At 36.6% G+C, this 22,176-nt stretch overlaps 1 protein-coding gene across 3 annotated transcripts in view; it reads left to right on the top strand.

Annotated features, from left to right (window-relative positions):
• Window positions 1-21,961, top strand: part of hdac11 (histone deacetylase 11) — a 46,799-nt gene extending 24,838 nt beyond the window's left edge. For 2 of the 3 annotated variants that reach the window (XM_048173720.1, XM_048173722.1), the window contains 9 exons: window positions 1,766-1,862; window positions 4,545-4,723; window positions 5,363-8,977; window positions 13,512-13,757; window positions 17,118-17,358; window positions 19,140-19,149; window positions 19,233-19,396; window positions 19,481-19,779; window positions 21,890-21,961. In XM_048173720.1, coding sequence (XP_048029677.1) covers window positions 1,766-1,862; window positions 4,545-4,723; window positions 5,363-5,602 — 516 coding nt within the window. In that variant the 3' untranslated portion in view covers window positions 5,603-8,977; window positions 13,512-13,757; window positions 17,118-17,358; ... (2 more) ...; window positions 19,481-19,779; window positions 21,890-21,961. The remainder of the gene's footprint in view (window positions 1-1,765; window positions 1,863-4,544; window positions 4,724-5,362; window positions 8,978-13,511; window positions 13,758-17,117; window positions 17,359-19,139; window positions 19,150-19,232; window positions 19,397-19,480; window positions 19,780-21,889) is intronic. The other variant, XM_048173721.1, reaches the window with a different exon arrangement.
• The last annotated feature ends 215 nt before the right edge of the window (window positions 21,962-22,176 follow it).

The raw sequence follows: 22,176 nt of genomic DNA on the forward strand, positions 1-22,176 counted from the left end.
GCTAAAGACTTCATCTGAACACCTTTAAAGGCGATTTTCTCAGTATTTAGATTTTTTTTGCACCTTCCAATTCCAGATTTTCAAATAGTTGTATCTCGACCAAATATTGTCCTATCCTAACAAACCATACATCAATGGAAAGCTTATTTATTCAGCTTTTTCAGAAAATTGACCCTTATGACCGGTTTTGTGGTCCAGGGTCACATTTGCTTGGATTAATTTAAAGGTGCCCTAGATTCAAAAATTGAATTTACCTTGGCATAGGTAACAAGAGTTCAGTACATGGAAAAGACATACATTGAGTTTAAAACTCCATTGCTTTCTCTTTCTTATGTAAATCTCATTTGTTTAAAAGACTTCCGGAAAACACACGGATCTCAACATAACACCGACTGTTACGTAACAGTCGGGGTGTACGCCCCAATATTTGCATATGCCAGCCCATGTTCCCAACATTATGAAAGGCATTAGACAAGGGCAGCCAGTAACGTCTGGATCTGCACAGGTGAATCAACAGACTAGGTAAGCAAGAACAATAGCGAAAATGGCAGATGGAGCAATAATAACTGACATGATCCATGATAGCATGATATTTTTAGTGATATTTGTAAATTGTCTTTCTAAATGTTTCGTTAGCATGTTGCTAATGTACTGTTAAATGAGGTTAAAGTTCCCATCGTTTCTTACTGAATTCGCGGAGACAAGAGCCGTCGCTATTTTCATTTTTAAACACTTGCAGTCTGTATAATGCATAAACACAACTTCATTCTTTATAAATCTCTCCAACAATGTAGCATTAGCCGTTAGCCACGGAGCACAGCCTCAAACTCATAGAGAATCAAATATAAACATCAAAATAAATACTTTACTCACCTAATTTGAAGCATGCATACAGCATGCATGACGAACATCTTGTAAAGATCCATTTGAGGGTTATATCAGCTGTGTGAACTTTGTAAATGTGCTGTAATATAATCGAGAGCTCGTGTGGCAGGGAGCACGCGAATTAAAGGGGCGGCGCGCTGAAAAATGTAGTGCATAGTTAATGATGCCCCAAAATAGGCAGTTAAAAAAATTAATTTAAAAAAATCTATGGGGTATTTTGAGCTGAAACTTCACAGACACATTCAGGAGACACCTTAGACTTATATTACATCTTGTGAAAAAGCATTCTTGGGCACCTTTAATGGATATTTCATTAATGGGCGTTTCAATGTAAAATAATTTGTTGTCTGAAATTGTGCAGAAAGGTGTTGGGGGAATGTGATTTTGTTTTATTTTTTGTTTTATTGTGTGTGTGTTTTTTTTTTTTTAAGGATGTATACGTAGATGTTTAATGAATAACGAGACAAAATATGTATTTTTTGCCATATTTAATTTGCACCAATAGAATTCTGGAAAGCACTGCAAATTTCCATAGAATTTAAACCTTTATTATTCACAAAGGCACATTGTTTCCATGCTCATTTATTAAGTATTCTGGCTAATTTGATATAGTAATTTCAGCTCATTTTAACACCTTTGACCACATTGAATGTAGAATTTTTCAGATTTTCTATGAAAATTAGTGCAGAAAATGCATAAAGCCCTGATAATTTCCTAGATTAGCAAATTGATGTATAAACCACTAGACCGCATCTTTATTTTGATACACTGTAGTTAGTGAAAGTCTTAGATCATTAATATTCTTGGTTGTAGCGGTTAGTGTAAACAGCAGGAATCTATGTAATATGAACTTATATCTGCTCTTTGATGCATATTGCAGGGAAATGGCCACGAGCGGGATTTCCTGGAAGACAGACGCGTTTACATAATGGATGTCTATAATCGCCACATCTATCCAGGAGATGGATATGCAAAGAGTGAGTTAAAGTGCATTTGAGTGTGTAAATGGGGATTTGAAGTGATCCTGATTATGTAAAGATATCCTGTCCCACAGTGATATGAGAAGCTGAAGCGCTTTGGATCATGGTTATCTGACTGATTTAGCCTGGACATGCTCTTTATTTGCATAACTATAGAAATTCACACATACACTCACAAATAATGGAACACTGAGATGGAGACAGATGATAAGGAAAATTGGGAAGAAGGTAAAGTTCTTTTGCTCTCCTACAGGGGGCAGTGTCCTGCAACCCTCACGGCACTGTGATCTGTTGACTAACTGCCTTGTATGGTTGAATGTTCTCTTCATCATCCACATTTCTATTGTTACTTTAACCCTCTTATTTATACTTGCATGGCAAATTAAAAGGGATGTCAGTGCAGTTTGCAGTATATATTTGTTTTTCGTTTTACATTTTATACATTCTTATAGGTTGTTTTTAATAAAATTAAAAATGTATTATTATTTTTTTTTTTAACAGAAAATGTCAAATGCATTTCCAACCCCTTTATTTATCTATAATTTATCCTAACATTTGAAATCCATCTTTTGGTACAGTATTCACCATTCAAATTCTAATTGATTGATGTCTTTGTCATATTTGCATGCTGAATTGTGATTGGTCTTCTTTTTCTGCCTTGCATGTACTGATATTTCCTTCAGTGAATGTTTTGATTGATATGTTGGATATCAAAGAAACAGCCCACAGTGGTTTGAAGGAAGGACTTAGAACATGCTTCAACTGGTACAGATATGGTCACATTATAATCTTCGTCAATTAACGCATCCGTTATCTGCACTGTTCTAACTCGCTCTGTCAAACATTTGAGTAGGAGTGACAGAAATATTGCTGTTCTGTTAAGCTCCAGCGCACACTGTGCGACAACTTGTCAAACCTGAGATGATTTCATTAAAGCATTTACATACCGTAACCAGCTAAACATGAGGTTTTATAAACGTATAATGCTCTAAGACTTAAACTTCCCCTCGCTCTATTGAAGGCACGTCCTGGCTTCTCATGATAAGTTTTGCATGGCCTCGTTTTCCTTAAAATTTTCATTCGTTTCTTTCCAAGCCATTTTCCCTCAGTGACTTCTCAGTATGTTCAAAAGAGAACGTACCTCCGTTTTCTGACTCTGTGTATCCGTAGTCCTCTCATCTGCCTGTAAAAGCACAAGAGACTAATTAGGTCTTAAAAGCCTCAGAGAAAGCAATGTATTGTGCTCTATTTGCCTTTAAACCAGGCTTAAATAAATGAAAGAACACCTTACATTAGTTTTTTTTTTTTTTTTACCTTTTTAAAGTAAATACTTACTAAAATTTGGTGATGGAAAAAAGAAAATGGTCACAATTTAAAGGACTAGTTTGCCCCAAAATGAAAAATCTGTCATCATTTACTTACTCTGGAACAGTAAATAATTATTGCAGACTGTCCAGGCTGCTCTTTTGCATACAGTGAAAGTAAATAGTGTCCACTGATATCAAGCAATTTTCATTGAATTGAAACTATTACATGACTTCAAAAGACTTGGAATATTCATCTTGGAGTTCATTTTGGAACTTGACAGCTCCTAGTCCCCATTAACTTTCATTGTATCGAAGAGAGCAGCTTCAAAAAATGTTTTGGAACCACACAAGGGTGCTTAAATAATGACAGAATTAGCATTTTAGGGTGAATTAACCCTTTTAACCCTTAAATGCATGACTGTTTCGCCAATCATTCTTACATATTCGGGTCTTTATCGACCCGGATCTATATCTAACATGGAAGGATCTCTACCTGTCGCGATAATATAAAACTCCTCTGATATTAGAGTAACACTTACAGAAGGATAAAATAAAGCATATTTTGTTACCTTTTGGAGCTCGAAAGGGCTCCGTTTGAGCAGATGTTTTATGCCATCACCACTGCCCTCGTCAGAGCTCATTTCCCAGTAAATTCAGCAAATAATAGGCTAGTTTTATATTTGAGGTCACGAATATGAGCCCATTCGCGATCTCAAACGTATTCTCAAAACTATTTAATTTTCAACATCTTCAAAATCAATATTTCGATCGCTAACAGCTTCACCAGATCCATCAGTGACAGTTACAGTCATATTTGATTGCGTTCAGTACTTGCTCTGCAGTAAATCGCTGAGCCATTTCATATTTTTCTTATTACTTTGTTTTCTGTCTAAATGAGTCGTCACTTCAGCATTGTGTATCAGACATTGCCACCTTGTGGAATAAAGGTAAATTGCACTTATTCCGTTATCTAAGATTCAATTATTGTTGTGCAGAAAAAATACAGGTACACTGATACACACCTCAGGTCGTTAGCGACCCTATACAATTTTTACAAAACATTAATACAAAAATAGGCATTGTTTTATAATTTTATTATTTTTTTCTTGTTATATTCTTTATAATGAATTGATTGAGGAATACCAAGAAGGTTGATGTCTAACTTTAAAAACTGAACGAGGAGGAGGGTAGTGAATGACATCCCGGGTCACTAAAGACCCGAGGTATGCATTTAAGGGTTAATAGATTACTTTGTCTGTTATTGAGTGTAACTGCTTTGAATTGCCGTTATCTACTCTGTTTGCTGACACTTTACCTCCCTTTGTCTTCATCTGTGATGAAAGCCTAATTTGGTCTTCATTTCTGACTTCAGGGGCGATTAAACGAAAAGTGGAGCTGGACTGGGGCACAGAAGACATGGAGTATCTACAGAAGGTGGAGCTCCATTCAGAAGGGGCGCTGAATGAAGTACGGCCTGACATTATCATATATAATGCAGGCACGGACATCCTTGATGGAGACCCTCTGGGAGGTCTGGCTATATCCCCACAGGTACAGCTGTCATTCATTCTTCCTTTCAGTCCTCCATTTCTGATCTTAGATGCACTGCTTTAACAGACACACTCTTTTGGCAGGGTTTTCTAGCCAAATTAATTATTCAGGCCTGCTTTATAGAATGACCATGCAGTAGCACTGAAGAATATCTTTATTTTGTGGATTTTGAGGGAGATTAGAGGAAAGAATTTTATTAAAGTAATATATCATGTGGTGTATTAATGGTGACAGTGTTTGATATGCCAACACATGAGTTACCCTGTGCCTTTGACCTGTTACAGTATGTCTAATAAATCAAATGATGTTAGCAAGTTTCTGTACTTTTTGTACTGCACGTTCACAATATTTAATTTTTTTTAATCAAAGCTGTTACAAATTCTCCAGTATAAATATCTAATAATCTATCAAACAAAAGATTGTACAATATATTAAGACATGGTTAACATTTTACAATAAGGTCCCATTAGTGCATTAACTAACACTGAGCAAAGCAATGTTACTGTATTTAGTCATCTTTGTTAACATAGTTAATAAAAATACAACTGTTCATTGTTAGTTCATGTTAGTTTAGGTCCATAAAAAATAACATATACAACTTATGTTTACATATACAAAATGTTTTCACCCCTCTCTCAGGGTATCGTAAAGAGAGATGAGATCATCTTCAGGGCAGCCCGGCGGCGAGGAATACCCATCCTTATGGTGACATCAGGGGGATACCAGAAGAAGACCGCCCGCATCATCGCTGACTCCATCCTGAATCTGCACAGACAGGGTTTGATTGGTGAAGAGGCTGGTGAGGGTGCGGGACCCTCACATGTGCCGTTTATGATGACCAAATCTGTCTCATCAGGGGCCGTGTTGGCTGCCATTTAAATTCCTCTGATCTCTGGTCAAGTGTGTCAAACACGCTGTTAATTTACCTAATGCAAAAATTTTGAACTAATATATAATGTTCTGGACAGGGGTGGTTTTGATCGAGATTGACTCAGGATAGCTTCCGTAGTTCATTGTTTTGAACTATTTAACTCGTATGTTGCATTTTTTGTGATAGTTTTAGAATTAAATTTAAAGATTGGGTAATATTTTCAATTTTTCCCTCATTTCTTAAAGGGGGTTTAATGCAATGCTTGTTTGCACGTTCAATTTTTAGAGGAATAGATTTCTCAGTAATGAATTCTGCCATCATTTTGCTCACCCTCATTACAAATCCACTCAGTTTTATTATACGGAAATGCATGTATCTCATTTTGTGTTTCACTGAAGAAAGTTGGAACGACAGAATTTTCATTGTTGGATGAGTTATCCCTTTAAACATTTTTCACTGGTGCTCACAGATTATTGGAAGGGAATTGATTTCTTATTCATTTAAAAAGAGAAAATCTATGATTGAATGTTGCGCATACATACATCCTCTAGAAATCCCTAGTGTGAGATACACAAGAAAAATTTGCCGCATGATTTTATTGAGCAATTTGTGGCAGCTCTCTCGAACACTAATTAGATTTATTCAATATTAAATTATGGCATTATGAATCAATTTTGGATTCATTACAGATTCCTCATTGTGTCAACCTGCTCTGCTATAACGCCTTAAAATATTCTGTGAAATTAAATGGAAGTTGCATTTAGAGATGTGCTTTTGGGACCCGTTCGTTTTAGCAGCACGAGGAATTCTCATTTGTGTGCATCAGCAGGTGGACCACTGTCAGTCATACAGCTTTCTATCATATTACACCTGGCAGGCTTTTGAAATGTCTTCAGGCTGAGGCCGGGGCTCTCTCTATTAGGAAATGAAACTCTTCATTGGAAAGTCTGAGAGACATTGCAGTTGGTTACCAGTGTCACTTCTAAAGCCATGATCTTGTCTGGCTCAATTTAACAAAATGGTTCCTGTCATCTAGAGAATAAATAAGAGATGATGACTTTGTTTTTGTTTTTTTATTCCCCAGATTTTGAATTCTAGTGTGACGTTGTGAAGATTCTCAGTTTTTTGCAACAGGTTTTATGTTCTGTGATTTTATTTTTAGACATCATGTGTAGAACAGTGTGCAATTTTTACTCAATGAGTTTATTACTCCACACATATTTGCCATTGGATTTGTCACTTTATTGGCATATTGAGCTGTGAGTTTACTTGAAGATATGGTTCACCCAGAAATGATCTGTCATCATTTATTTACCCTTATGTCTTTCCAAATCTGTTTGACTTTTTTTTCTTTTTTATGTGGGACACATAAAGTATGGAGCCTCTAAAGGGACCTGGTGATGGAAAAAAAAATATGATATGGTCGAGAAATATATATATTTCTATGCTTTTGCGTTCACTCATGAAACTTGAAACTTTTGTTTTCCCCCTGAGAAAAACTGGTGATGGAAATAATATGAGAGGGCAGGAAAAACTATTTTTTTCAGGGAAGCGCAAAAGTTTTGCAAGCAAACGCCAAGTTTCTAGTGGGAATGCAAAATTATGTGAGTAAAGCATTGAAATATAATTTTTCTTCTCATATTTTTTTCATTATCCACCGTCACTGTATAGAACAGAGCAGCATGAACATTCTCCAAAATATCTCCTTTTGTGTTCTGCAGAAAAAAATCAAACAAGTTTGAAACAACATAGGGGGACTTTTAATGAGCTGTCACTTTTATTTAGTTTTATTTCAAGCTCAAGGTTGGTATTCAGAGGATTGTCTTTGTAAGGAGCGAGTAATGAGTCATGAACTTTGTGTAAGGCACTTATACTCCGGTTGCAGGGGTAATTGTCATGGCTCTGATCTCTTGAATGAAAGTCATACTGGTGTAAGTGGCCCTCCAGACCTTTCTGCACTAAACTGCTCGTGAAGCACAGAATAATATAAAAACATTGCTCTGTTTGAGCATCTCGACCATCCCTGCATAGCAAAGTTGCATCAACCAATGGCATGATTTTTGTGGTGAGATTATAGTTTTGTGTGGCTAGTGGCAGATGGGGAGAATGTTTGATGGTGCTAGTGGTACAGGAACTACACACAAAACCTTTAAGCGTAATTTAACATGTAATTCTTCAAATCCACTGAAATAGTATGATTGTTGTTATTTATTTTGTGATTTGTTTTTGTTTACATTGATACCTCCCATTCCACGTATCCCGGTGTGAGACTTTAAATAGCGGGTTATAAAAGATAACTAATTTGGTAAGGTGTTTACTCTTTTGGGAATGGCAAAATTTGAGTTATTAATTTTTTTTTAGGTCTTGGGTTAAAGTTATGAGTCTGATATTGCACTAGGGAGCTGGAGGGATCTTGGTAATGGACACTAATGAGTTTAGTAGGGCTCTTTTTGTCCCTTTCCTTTCTTTTTCTTTTTAATGAAAGCCGTCAAAAGGATGTGTATGGAGGTCACTTGAAAGACGTGAACCCTTTAGGTCTTGCCAGCAGTTTAATGGATCCGTACATGAAAAGGACCACTGTGGTCCTGCTTGAACAAATGACTTGGCTTACTGATGAGTATTTCATGTGCATAGATCTAAAAGGTTTGGTTAATAACATTGCATAACAGTGATTTTTCTGTATGAACACTAGCACTTGTGATTTTTGCCATTTTATGAATATTCATTTAATTCCTTTGTTTTGAATTATTTTTGAAATGAAATTAGGCTACTTACAAATTAATTAGTACTCTTATTTAACTCATTAATCATATCAATGTCTATTTAAACATGTGTTTTCTTGTAAAGAAATACTTAAGCACTTGGATAATATACAGTACATTTATACATAAATCTATAGAGATGGTGGTTTGTTAACATCTAACAAATGTGCCAAATTTTTCATGTTGTGTTTATGTTCTTTTGTACCTGCACTTTTTATTTAATGCCATTTTTATGTAAGAACAGGGAAAATAAATCAATTCTAACAATGCAATTACCGAAGACCTCATGTTTATTGTATACTATGTCTGTTAATACTTATGATTTATATGACTTTTTTCCATCAGCGTGACATCTTCAAACACCTGCTGGTTTATTGTTTGAAATCCTCGCCACAACCATAGAAGATTAATGTTGAAAGCGAGTGCTGAGCGGTGGGACAAATGTGCTGTATTATTCATCATCTCTGCTTTCAGTCTCTTTGTTTGCAGTGCAAAAGCAGATATAATCTGTTTATACTGACGATTCAGTATGTGTGTTCCCAGGGAATCAAACCCACGACCTTGGCGTTGCGAGTGGCAGTTGAGCTGAATGCCCATGAAGTGGATATTCTTTCAGATGAGGTGAATGATTTGCAACCATTCGTTCCACTTGATACATCTATTTTTTCCAATCTAAAAGCCAAAAACTGCACCCACCGCACTAAACTTTACGATATGCCAACCGTACGTACGTACGTCCCTCCCATACTCCACCCTCCAGTGCTGTCATAAGTTATTTCAGGAGGTGTCTATGACTCAGCGATCAAACATCCAGAGCTCACTGACGTTATGAGAGCTACAAAAGCAGCTCAGATGTCTTTATTTAAACACCCCATCGCCACCGTTTTACAGGCTCTCATTAACCGCTGCTATGGCCTGTTTGCATAGTCTGAGGTAATGAGTATAGGTCCCTTGTTCCTTACTCTTCAGCCTGATTAAGGGCTTTCTTGGAAGTTTGTTCAAGAAGAGATGCTTGAGTGGTCCTCCTTGACTCATTTAGCCATGGCTATGGGGAAACTATGAATTTGATATTACATTTGAGCGGCATTGAACGAAAAATGCGATGTTGTTGGATACTGAATATTTCATTTTGAGTGCCGAGAGGGACCGTGCAATCGCGTGTGTCTGTCTGCATTTATTGATTTATTTAAATGCGGTTTATAAACAGTTTCACCATTCAGTCACTCCTGGCTTGAACTTTATATATACAGTTGCTGAATTGGATTCAGACTTGGAAACTTACAATCTACAATATCCCTTGAAGTTCCAGGGGGCTGTTTACCTCCGTGTGAGGTGGTTTAACCTTGTAAATGTACTCTTAAGAGGACGTTTTACTGAAATTACAGTAAGCAGGAAGGGATGTTTGATCTCAAGGATGTGTGGAGGACAGTATCATATTCCATGTGTTGGTAAAAGAAGCTCAAGGAATTGTTCACCCTAAAATTAATATTTTATCTTCATTTATTCTTCTTCATGTCTTTTGTGAAACACAAAATGAGATATTTGGCAGAATGTCCAAGCTGTTCTTTTTCATACAATGAAAGCAGATGGTGTTTTTCTGCCATGTACCACCAAAAAAAAAAAAAAAAAAACACCTTAAAACCAGAATCAGAAAGAGCTTTATTGCCAAGTATAGGAATTAGGCAATAAAGACACTGTATTACAAGTCTCCTAAAGCCATTCAACAGCCTTTGTTAAATTAATGTCATTCTCACATTGCACTAGGTTTCATATCATTGACTGATGCTCTGTCGCGTGACCAGTCACAAAATGGCAAGGTTGAAAAGCGTGGACCAAATGAAATTTGATAGCTACTGCAGAGGGAAACATTATCATTGAACCTCAGCGACTTAAATGTTGGGCTGTTCTTCGCATCTATCGTATGAATTCAGCAGACTTGATCTATATTACAGTGTTTTATGGTACTTTTATAATGCTTTTTGCCATTTTTGGAGCTTGGCAGTATAAATCACAGCCCACTTTCTTTGTATGGAAAACTTAGTCTTCCAATAACATTTTTCAGTTTTCACCGAAGAAAGAAATGAATACTAGGATGAAATTGACATGAGGGTGAGTCAATGATGACAAAATATTCATTTTTGGGGCATACTATTCTTTTAATATTAGAAATCCACCATTCTGTGGTTTAAAATCTCATGCAAAATCAGATGCAGGATAAAAATTGTAGTGGTGAGATGTTAACTCGACCAAAAGTGCACAGCCCACTTTCCAGACGAACTGAGGTGGGAGATCTCTGCTTTTGGCCAATTTAACACCTGGCCGCCATCCATTTCGCACACAGAAAGAGATGACACCGTTAGGGAAGGCCACTCTTCTTCCCATGTTACTCTCTGCAGGATGGATCAGCTCATCCACTGGTATAATGGTTAACGCCCATTGAGCTGTGCATATCGTAAAGGCAATTCAATATAGATGGAAATGAGATTAGACTGTGTTATTAGATCGCACTTTTCCAGTTCGGCTAAGGCAGCGGGTGCCCTGTTACTATTCAAGGCCATTCTGCAGATTTGTCTGAGGGGAGCAGGTGCATAAGTTATTGTGTGCATTCAATCTCTTGTTTGAGGTAAACATATTCGTAGGGAAATATTTTTGAGATGGAATAAAATTTTCAGTTGCATTCTGAAATGTGCCCATTCATTAAAGTGCTGTCAGTCATTTTAAAAGACATTTTTTGAGCTTTTTTTTGCCCTTGCTAAATTTAGTATGGAGGACTAAGAGTGCCACTTTAATATAAAGAAATCAATTATCCATGTATTTCAAAAATAAAAAGGTACTTTTTAACTGTAATGTATGTGTGTGTAAAATAGATTGTAGTTGAACAAAAGTTAGTTAAAGGTGCCATCGAACGTTTTTTTTAAAAGATGTTTTTTATTAATTTTTTTAACTGCCTATTTTGGGGCATAATTAGAAATGCGCCGATTCATGCTGCGGCCCCTTTAAATGCTCGCGCTCTCCGCCCCCGGAGCACGCGCTTGCCTTAAACAGTGCATAAACAAAGTTTACACAGCTAATATAACCCTCAAAATGGATCTTTACAAAGTGTTCGTCATGCATGCTGCATGTATGCGTCGGATTATGTGAGTATTGTATTTATTTGGATGTTTACAATTTGATTCTGAATGAGTTTGAGGCTATGCTCCGTGGCTAAAGCTAACATTACACACTGTTGGAGAGATTTATAAAGAATGAAGTTGTGTTTGTGCATTATACAGACTGCAAGTGTTTAAAAATGAAAATAGCGACGGCTCTCTTGTCTCCGTGAATACAGTAAAAAACAATGGTAACTTTAACCACATTTAACAGTACATTAGCAACATGCTAACGAAACATTTAGAAAGACAATTTACTAGGGGTGTGACAAGACCAGTATCTCAAGAGACGAGACGAGACTCGAGATTGAGTTCACGAGACGAGACAAGATGGCGAAATACATGACTAGAAAAAATATTCTGCAGGTGTATTTGAAATGTTTTAACTAATCATTTTGTAATGAATGTCATTTCAGTTCTACTTTCTGAGTATGAATTATCATATGCAGTAAAAGACAACAATACTCAAGTAATGTAAAAGGTTTTGCCACTAACTCAACTGACTGACTTCTCTTCTGTATGATTTCAGTCTCTTCAGATCTTACTGTACATGAATTATGAGCTTCTACAGCTTTTGACCTCCTAACTGAACTTCTTTCGACAAACTGATCATAGAAATAAAAACAGTATAAATAAAAATGGTAACACTTTACAATAAGGTCTCATTTATTAACATTAATGTATTAACCAACATCAACTAACAACGAGCAATATATTTGCTACAGTATTTATTAATCTTTGTTAGTTGATAAAAATAGTCATTCATTGTTAGTTCATGATAGTTTACAGTGCATTAACTAATGTTAACAAATGAAACCTTATTGTTTGTACTAGTAAATAATAAGAAGAGAAAACTGTTATTCATTTTTATGGTAACACTTTACAATAAGTGCAACCATAATCGCACTCTCTCAATATTCAAAGATCAAATAAGACCAAATTTTTCTTTGATACAGAGCTAAGAGATGGTTACAACTACACTGCCCAGCCTAAAATAGCTTTCATATTGAGAGATATCTGTATTCATCAGGGAGCCGCTTTGAAAATTTCGGGGTATTGAAATCACGTTTGAATGCGCGCGCGCGTTTACTTTCACTTTCAACGGTCGCGCGTACTCTGTAAATATGGAGCGGTGGCGACCGTTATCCAACTGAATTAAATGTTTTTTTTATTTAAATACAAAGCAAAACGACAGTGGAGGCATAATGTAAACGTAGCGGTGGCATATTCTTTCCTAATCATCCTAACACTCTGTCATGGCAACATCACGAGACTACTTTTCGCCTCGACGAGAAATCTCGTCACAGTTTAGTCTCGCGAGATCTCGTGCCACGAGATCTCGTCACACCCCTACAATTTACAAATATCACTAAAAATATCATGATATCATGGATTATGTCAGTTATTATTGCTCCATCTGCCATTTTTCGCTGTTGTCCTTGCTTGCTTACCTAGTCTGATGATTCAGCTGTGCACATCCAGACGTTAATACTGGCTGCCCTTGTGTAATGCCCCAATCATGGGCTGGCATATGCAAATATCGGGGGCGTACACCCCGACTGTTACGTAACAGTCTGTGTTATGTTGAGATTCACCTGTTCTTCGGAGGTCTTTTAAACAAATGAGATTTATATAAGAAGGAGGAAACAATGGAGTTTGAGACTCACTGTATGTCATTTCCATGTCAATATAAATTAAATTTTTAATTCTAGGGCACCTTTAAGCAACATTATTTTTTAATGTATTATTTTGTTACCTTTAACATTTTAATAAAATTCATAAACATGAATAAAATTTTAAGTTAATTATTATGTCTATTTATTGGGCCATTTGACATTATATAGTACCTCTTAATAATTTTATTTAAATTGTTTAGATTTATGTAGCGGTTTATCTGCAATTATGTCTTGTTTGTTAAATATATTATAATCAAATATTGGAGTGATAGAAGTCTGTTTAGTTTATGTTTAGCCTTCTCTTCTGTGAACTGACATCTGTGTTTATAGGGTGTGATCCTGGGTTGGTTGTTGCAGATTGATGTCAAAATGATTGGAACAGCTGGGTCTTCTAACCGGGCTTGACGCCAACTCTCACACATCAGCTCTCAAAAGACAGTCCATCACCCTTGATAAGTGGCACCTGGATGAGACCTGGAGTGCAGAGATTCAGTCTGCGAGAGCTATTATTAAAATCCTGTCTGGGGGACTTTCCTGTTGGCCAACAATGACGTGTATCTTGTTTTCTCCCAGCATGTGAGTTTTTGCTGAAATTTCTCTTGTTTTAGCATCAGATCTGCAGGACGTGCCATTGCTGATGTTGCTGACATAATGCTGGTTCTTTGATAGTACATCATTTTGACTTATTTGACATGTGAAATGGAAGCAGAGCAACGTCTAGTAAACCAGATTCCTGAATGCCTTTAAATGACTAATGGATGTAACCTTCCAAGTGGTGATTTGTTTTGAAGGTGTTGTCATGCTGTTGTAATTCTGACATCAGATCTGTTGTTGATATAAAGGTTGCTTCAGGGCCAACTGAAAAAATCCAGCTCTCATTTGTACCCTAGTTCTTTTTCCAGCCATTTTGAGGAAGCTACTTCGAAACTAGCCTATCAAGCTACAAGCTAAAATAGTTCAAGTACAGTAGAGCGACCCTTTTAAAAAAAGTAGTCAAAATAAGTAAATATTTCAAAGATGACACTGGGGTTGAAATTAGTTAGTTGGAATGAGAGTACATTTGTTAAAATGAATGATTTTTTCTTTCATTTACAATGAAACTAGCTAGGTTGCATGAACAAGATATGATAGTAATGTACAATTACAATAGAATATATATAGAGTTTACAACACCTTCATAACAAAAAAAGAAAAACTCGCACTCTAAAAAATGCTGGGTTGTTTTAACCCAAATTTGGGTCAAGTGTGGACAAACCCAACCATTGGATTAAACATTTCATTTAAAAATTTGGGTTTGCCCATATTTAACTCAAATTTGGGTGGAAACAACCTAGCATTTTTTAGAATGCACCCAATGAGAATTCTATGGAAGCCCGTAATTGCGTAATTGCGACTTTTTATTTCAGAATTCTGACTTTTTATCTCGCAATTGCGAGTTTATATCTCTCAATTCTGACTTTTTTTCTCACAATTGCGAGTTATAGTCATAATTCTGAGATATAAATTCACAATTGCGTGATATAAAGTCACAATTCTGAGATATAAACTTGCAAAAAGTCAGAATTGTGAGAAAAATTTTCACACAATTGAGAAAAAAATCAGAATTGTGACTATATCACACAATTGCGAGTTTATATCTCAGAATTCTGACTTTATAACTTGCAATTGTGAGAAAAAAAGTCAGCATTGCAAGAAAAAAAGTCAGAATTGTGACTTTATATCACGCAATTGTGAGTTTATATCTCGCAATTCTGACTCTATAACTCGAACTGTGAGAAAAAAAGTCAGAATTCTGAGATAAAAAGTCGTAATTAGTGTTTTTATTTTTTTTATTTAGTGGTGGAAACAGGCTTCCATAGAATTCTTTAATCATCATTTTGCTTCGACAAAAGTGATTTGAACACACCTGACATTGTAATTTCCACTTCTTAAGTTGTTAATGCAAATTTCTGAGGAGGATTTGAATGAATGTCCCTCTGCAGAATCGTGTCTTGGATTCTAAAGTGATTCAATTGGTTAAAAGAACATTTAGGGTTTAGTGCCTGATTACGAATCCTTCAGAATCGTTTAATAATGCATGCTGTCTAAATACAACCATTAGTGGCTTTTAAATTCACTTTTTAATCATATTATATAACTTAAAGTCCCACCTCACAGATTTTACACATTGCACTGCATAGCCCAAGGACAAAAATCTGAGAAAGATGTGCAGAGTTATATGAAAGTGTTCCTGTCGCTCTCTCGTCTGGAGGAGCTCTCAACAGCTGCTCATTTTAGACTGTAATCAAATGCCTTTTAGTTAACAGTCTCCCTCTCTCCTCATAATGTCTCATTGAAAGGCGAGTGAAGTACACTGAATGCTGGAGATTTCAAGCATGCTGGATATGTGATATTATTTTAGAATTTTCTGATGCAAGCATCCTCAATCTATGCACTCTTTTTTAATAAAGTGTCCATTATAAAGCACAAGAGAAATCTGATTCCAAAGTGCCTTTAAAGGGACAGTGTGAATTAAGCTGGTATGCAGAAATTAGCCAATCATAACAGAGGTACGTATACATGCACCGTAAAAAAAATATATATATATATGTCATGATTTGTTATCCCAACATTTGTTCTTTTGTCAAATCAACTTAGATAATTAATGTAAGGTTCAGATAACATAATATTTTGAGTTTCTGTTGATTAAACCAATCACATTCATTATTAACTTTTTTAAGGCCACAACTTAATTTTAATTTCAATGAACTCGAAATTTTAAGGCAACCAGGTAACTGCTTTTTTAAGTTAAACCAACAATTCTGTGTAGGTGTCTTAAAGGTACACAGTACAAGGTACTGTATATGTAAAATTTAATGTTAATTACTAGATCAAGGCTTTTTTTGGTACCAAAAGACAAACATTGAGAAAACATAAAATGCTACATTATGCCCCTTTAAATGTTGTTTGGTCCCTAACCTCAACATTTCTGTGCAAATTCAAGTCTTTGTGCATGAGACAAAAGGTGCTTTGCTGGCCTTCAGACTAGTTCTTAATGTACAGACCAGGCCAGTGTAGCTTGATGGCTTTAAAGTGTTTTGGACACTTTTTAGCTGTCAGGAAATCAGTTGAACACCAGGCTGGCCATGTTTGAAGACCAGAAAACCACCCTAGGCTGGTTTAAACGACTCTACACAGCAGCAAGCTATGGCAGAATGGTGTAGTATGCCTCCTTTAAAATATATATTAATTCAAAGAGGGATGTCAAAAGCAGCAGATCAGAGAGATCCTCTTGAAAGGAAACCCTGGTCCTTGCTTCTCAGTGCCATCACAGCACTTTCCAGCAGTGACCATTTCCATTAGCAAGACAATGATGGTGAGATCTAACTCTGCCTCTGTCTTCACTCTGTCTCTTTCTCTCTCTTGAACTCTCTATGTATTCACTTAGCTCTCAAAAAGTGAGGGGAATTGAACTTGTGAAGGAGAAAATCAGGATCAAATCATCATGTGACACACATACACTTTTTTTAAGCTTTAAGTCCCTGGCCTGCTCAGGATTGTAACTGGTGTTTTGCATTCATGAGGCATAAGCAGCTACTGGAAAACGCCAAGGACTCCTGAAATTTCGAAGCAAAATCTTTTTGTAAAGAGAAGCAGCACAATTTATTTACCCTTTGTGTGAGTGTGTAGATAAGTTTGTGTCTTTCATAAAAGTTCTATCAAAAAAATTGTTTTTGTTATGTAAAATATGACCAGTCCATGGAGGTCTATAATGCAACTAGCATTCCCATCCTTTTCTCTCAATAGCAGTTGCCCTTCTAGCGCAGGACCCTGTAAGAATTGAAATCTGGCATCTTTGCTCAAAATGGGATAATGCAGCTGTGTTTTTATTTTTAATTGTGAATGACAGTGTACAGTATCAGTTTACTTGTTTTTTCCCCTGTTTTGTTATTGTAGTTAGATGTCTCCAGATGGACATGCATTATTCAACAGGACTGCAATATGAACAGTGGACCAGCAGGTGGCTGCAGGAGGCGTGTGTGTATGTGGACCGCAGTCTCACGCAGCACATGCTTCTTTGAGCAGTTGCTCCATATGGGCAGATTCGAGATCAGTTTATCTCCTCAGGCCAGTAATGCACTTGGTGGAGGACAGAGCTGAGGGACTTTTCTGAGACCAGAAATCACTTGTGTCATGGGTATGAGTGTGTTTATATGTTGATCTAATAGAGATGTGCTAAATTTCTGTGTATGTGGAGGAGAGTTGGAAACTGAGAACCATTTTTTAAATTACCAGAGCTGAACGTCAACCTAAGTCGTCATGAAACGCAATTTGCAATAGTCTTTTCTTTCCTATTATGACATATCCAAGTGAAACGGCTTCTCAAACAAGAAAAAGTGTAGGGTGGAACTTGATTTTGTTTGTTGGGAAATCCTTCCATCCAATATGAAAGGAATATCGTAAAATAGTCTGCAGCACTGCTACTAAACGGACAGCGAGATCATAGTCCAATTCCCCCATTACTGACTCTTACGAGCTGTTTTCTGGTTCTTTTTTGTGCATGAAACAGATACAAGCGCAGCAAGTGATTACACAATGAGTCTGGTTGTTTTTCGCGAATCAGAAACATACGGAGCAACCAACGTAGTCTGAATTACTCTTATGACCTGGCTCTCTTTAGTGAATCAAATAGAAACCAACGCCACAACTGTAGTGCAATTACGTGACAAATGATGTTTTATTAACAAAGTTCGGGAGGAGCACGTTCAAATGATCTACCCAGTCAGTACTATAGACCTCTTTAGAGCAGACGTCACAATTACGTCACTTGCAGCTGCGCGCGCATAGTGGTTGCAGAAAAATAGCGGTAGCAATTGGATGTGCAAAATCCACAGAATAAGAGAAAAACGTTTTGTTGTGCCTCTGGATGTTGGAATCAGAATGCAAAAAAATATAGTCTTCATTTTGAAAGAAAACCATCGTTGAAAACGTCCTTTGAAGCTAAATGGAGACGTTTCACAGACTGCACTGATGACACCTGCAAGGATTAGTCTACTATTAAAGCAGGAATTTGATGTAAACAGTAAGTCTACATATTATTACAATATTCACATATGCAGTTCAGAGGACATACATACATAGCAGTTACAGCATGAAATAATATTTAAACCTATAACATTTTACATAGATAACTTTTAAACATAGTCTATAAAATTTTTATTTCACAATTCTGACTTTTTTTCTTGCATTTGCATGTTTATGACTCCCAGTTCGGCCATTATAACTCGCAATTGTGAGTTTATTTCACAATTCTGAGGGGAAAAAAGTCAGAATTGCGGGATAAATTGCAATTCAGAAAACGAGTATAACGAGTTACAGGATAAGGAGCATATCTCACAATTCTGTTTTTCTTTGTAAGAAATGTGAGATATAAACTCAGGTTTGCGAGAAATAAAAGTCAGAATTGTGATATATAAACTCGAAATTAACTTTTTTTTATTCTTTTATTTCGTGGCTTCCATAGACTGCTACTGCTCAACTGTCATTTTCTGCAACCAGGTAGGCTCCGCCCATAAAAAACGTCATCGCTGTTTGCAAACACCAAATTGGTCTATTGAAGGCATATATATATATATAGCCGACTCCCTTTCGTTCCTCGACAGTCTTTTCTGCATCCCTCCACCACCACTACTTTTTTTTTTAAAGAGTTGTTTTGTTGTTTGAATGATGAACTCACTCAATGAAAACAACAACTAAGGCTCTCTGTGTCCTGGACTGTAATCCAAGTTATGACAGCAGTTGTTGCAATTGCTCATGTATCTTTGCAGCCAATTTTTGCTTGCATCAGAGAGAGCTGTTCAGCTGTCAAATCACAGTGCAGTGTCCTATTATCTGCCTGTAAATTCACAATAACCCACTGTTTCTAACCTCTCAATGTTTTTTGTTTCCTGCATGGGGTCCATTCACTTCATCTCAAAGGAGTACTACGGTAATATTTCCTCAACTTATTGCTGTGTATTTCAGCATGTCGTTGTGTATCTGGAGCTCAAATGACTATGTTCTTCTTTGCAGCTGCAGAAGAGGCGTTGGCTGTAGGATATTAGAGCTGCAGAATTCCAAGGAGAAATATCCAAACGTTCCGTGATCTCCTATTGTGATGGTTGGCTCAACTCGAGAGAGACGCCTTTCTTTTTTGCCAGATAAACATTCTCCACCATCACTATAAATTAATGAAGGTGCCATTACTAATGAAGACATTGAGTCTGTTTGGTCTGTGAACACACTCAAGTCTGACATACTCTACATTGTTTTTGTTGCAGTCTGCACAATTGGGTGGAGACGGCTTCCAGCGTCCTTTTTTGTAGCTGAAAAATACGATACTTTCAAAATGAAGGGATGACTGCGATGGAAAAAGCAACAGAGGCTGCGGCACTGCAGGCTCACAGACTCACAGACCTTCAGACACAGCTTTCATCATTAAAGACCCATCAGAGCCCGTGAACGGCCCTTACCTCTGGATAAAACCCAAATAATAATCAATCAAAAGGCCGACCGGCCAAGACACACAAACACAAAGCCCCTGTTTTCCCACAGAGAGCAGAGAACTCATGCCTTGAAGGTATACAGCATGAAACCTCTATGAAAATGGCAAGTTTTTTTTACTTATTGCTCACGGGCCGTTTTTTTGACAGAAAGATATTTTAATTATATTGACTCTGTCTACCTTTCATCAACATTTCAGCCCTTTTTAGTCCAACTGTTGTGCACAGCAACACTTTTAATGAAAAGTTAATGAAAAGGTGACAGAATGTGAGACTGCTTGTGGCCAGATGGATGATATTAAGTCGTGAGGTGGGGGAGATGGAGGTCAATTACCCAATCCATTAAGACCTCCACCTGTTAGCTTCCACAAATAGACATCTAGACAACAAAAAGGCCACAACTTAAGCTCTGTGCAATGAGGTAGGCGTATAGCATTTGATTTTGATTCACTCTACCCTAAACCAGGGCTGGAGAATTTACAATAAGTGAGCACACTGCACACAGTACAATATCCCACAATGCAGTGCACTAGACTTGACCTTCTAGTGTGATGTGAATGTGAATAATATTGGCCAGCATCCTTTCAAAACATTTTCTCTTATGCTCACCAAGGCTGCATTTATCTGATCAAAAATACAATATTTTTACAATTTAAAATAGTTTTTTTTTATTTTTAAATATCACATGATCCTTCAAAAATCATTCTAATATGTTGATTTGGTTTGTTTAAGAAACATTTCCTGTTATCAATGTTGAAAACAGTTGTGCTGCTTAATATTTTGGTTTAAACCATGATGTTTTTCAGGATTCTTTGATAAATAGAAAGTTTAAAACAGCATTTATATGAAATAGATTTTTTTTTTTTAAAGCTGCAGTCTGTATGTTTTGCCTCTTTGTCGCCATCTCTGTTTGAGACCTGCAGTTGCAATTATTTGCAGCATCTGTAGTGCATTGACACGGCCCCTCAGCATGGATGAATCTAATGTTTGCTGTCAGTCACCGCACCGGTGTGGATACTGTACTTCAGAATCACAGATTCTACGTCTTGGAAGTATGACCAAAATAAGAATTTTAACCAGAAAATGTTATCTGAACAAGTTAGTAACAGAAGATTTAAATTTCTGTAGCCACTCCGCAGTACGAAGTCTTTTGCTTTTGACTATGGTTGAATCTCCAGTTGTCACTGATGATTGTCATTTGGACCTTTCTGGATTACAATCCACCATCAAAATTATAAGTTTAATTATTGCAGGCGCTGTGAGAAAAGGCTATTAATGATCCGCCACCTGCAACATCCTCACATGCCATATAGCCTACTAGCTGGGACTCCTTCTTCACGTAAACAGACGTGACGTAATGACGCAAAGACGAATGGCTGCATGCTCGAATTTCCAGCAGAAACCGACCAGTACCATCCGGATTAGAATACATTATTACAAGTTTACCATTGTGAATCAGGCTACGATAAGGAGATAGTTTTGAACACTGGCTGGTAATGTACTTGCTCATAAGTTGATTTTGGACAATTTTTAACCAAAAAAGTTACAGACTGTAGCTTTAACATTATAAATGTCTTTTTTTTTTTTTTTTGCTGAATAAAAGTATTAATTTCTTTTCTTTTTTTAATCTTACTGACCCCAAACTTTTGAACGGTAGTGTCCTTTTGCAAAAGTATTGCGTTCTCCAAAAAAGCGTTTTGCGAACAGGGGAGCACAGTACTTTTGTGGGCGAATACAAAAAGCACTGAAATTAACCCTGCCTCCTCAAATTTTTTTCTATAACTATATCACTTTAGGCTGGGGCTCCATTGAGATATATAATTTCACAATTCTTTGAATGCCAAAACATCATTTGCTACAAGCCCTACTACAATCATAAACGTTAGTTGTCTTTTAAATTCTGGTGTTAATGTGACAGCAGCATTGTCACTAGCATACCACAATTTACAATGCTGTGCTTGTGGACTAGAAAAGTTACATCACTTGACTTCCTGCTTAACTGTGCAGCACACGTTTATTTGGTTACCAGTAATGTGCAGTTCATTATAGAAGGAGGAACAAATATCCTATATAAGTATAACATTCATGTATATCCTTTGCCTCAATAATGGCAGGATATAAAAGCAAGCCAAATGCATCCAGATGTTGATCATGGCTTCAACCTGGGATCCTCTTGTCTTTCTGCAGCTCTTGCAGTCTGTGGAGGAATTCCTGGCAAGACAAGACAGAAATCGAAACCTGCCGCTCAAAGAATTGAAGGTATGTCTGGAATTATAAATTGACTGTTAGGGGCTTGTGTGCATTGCAACAGTATTTGATATTCGATTTTCATGTTAATTTAGTACGATGAATTTAAAAAAACTGACATTTGGACGAGATATAATTTTAATAAACTGTTTTTAACTTGACAACGTGCCTTAAACATGAAAAATAATAAAATATCTTATGTTCCACAGAAGAAAGTTTTACAGATT

This window comes from Megalobrama amblycephala, linkage group LG21 (genome assembly GCF_018812025.1).
Source record: "Megalobrama amblycephala isolate DHTTF-2021 linkage group LG21, ASM1881202v1, whole genome shotgun sequence".
NCBI lineage: Eukaryota > Metazoa > Chordata > Actinopteri > Cypriniformes > Xenocyprididae > Megalobrama > Megalobrama amblycephala.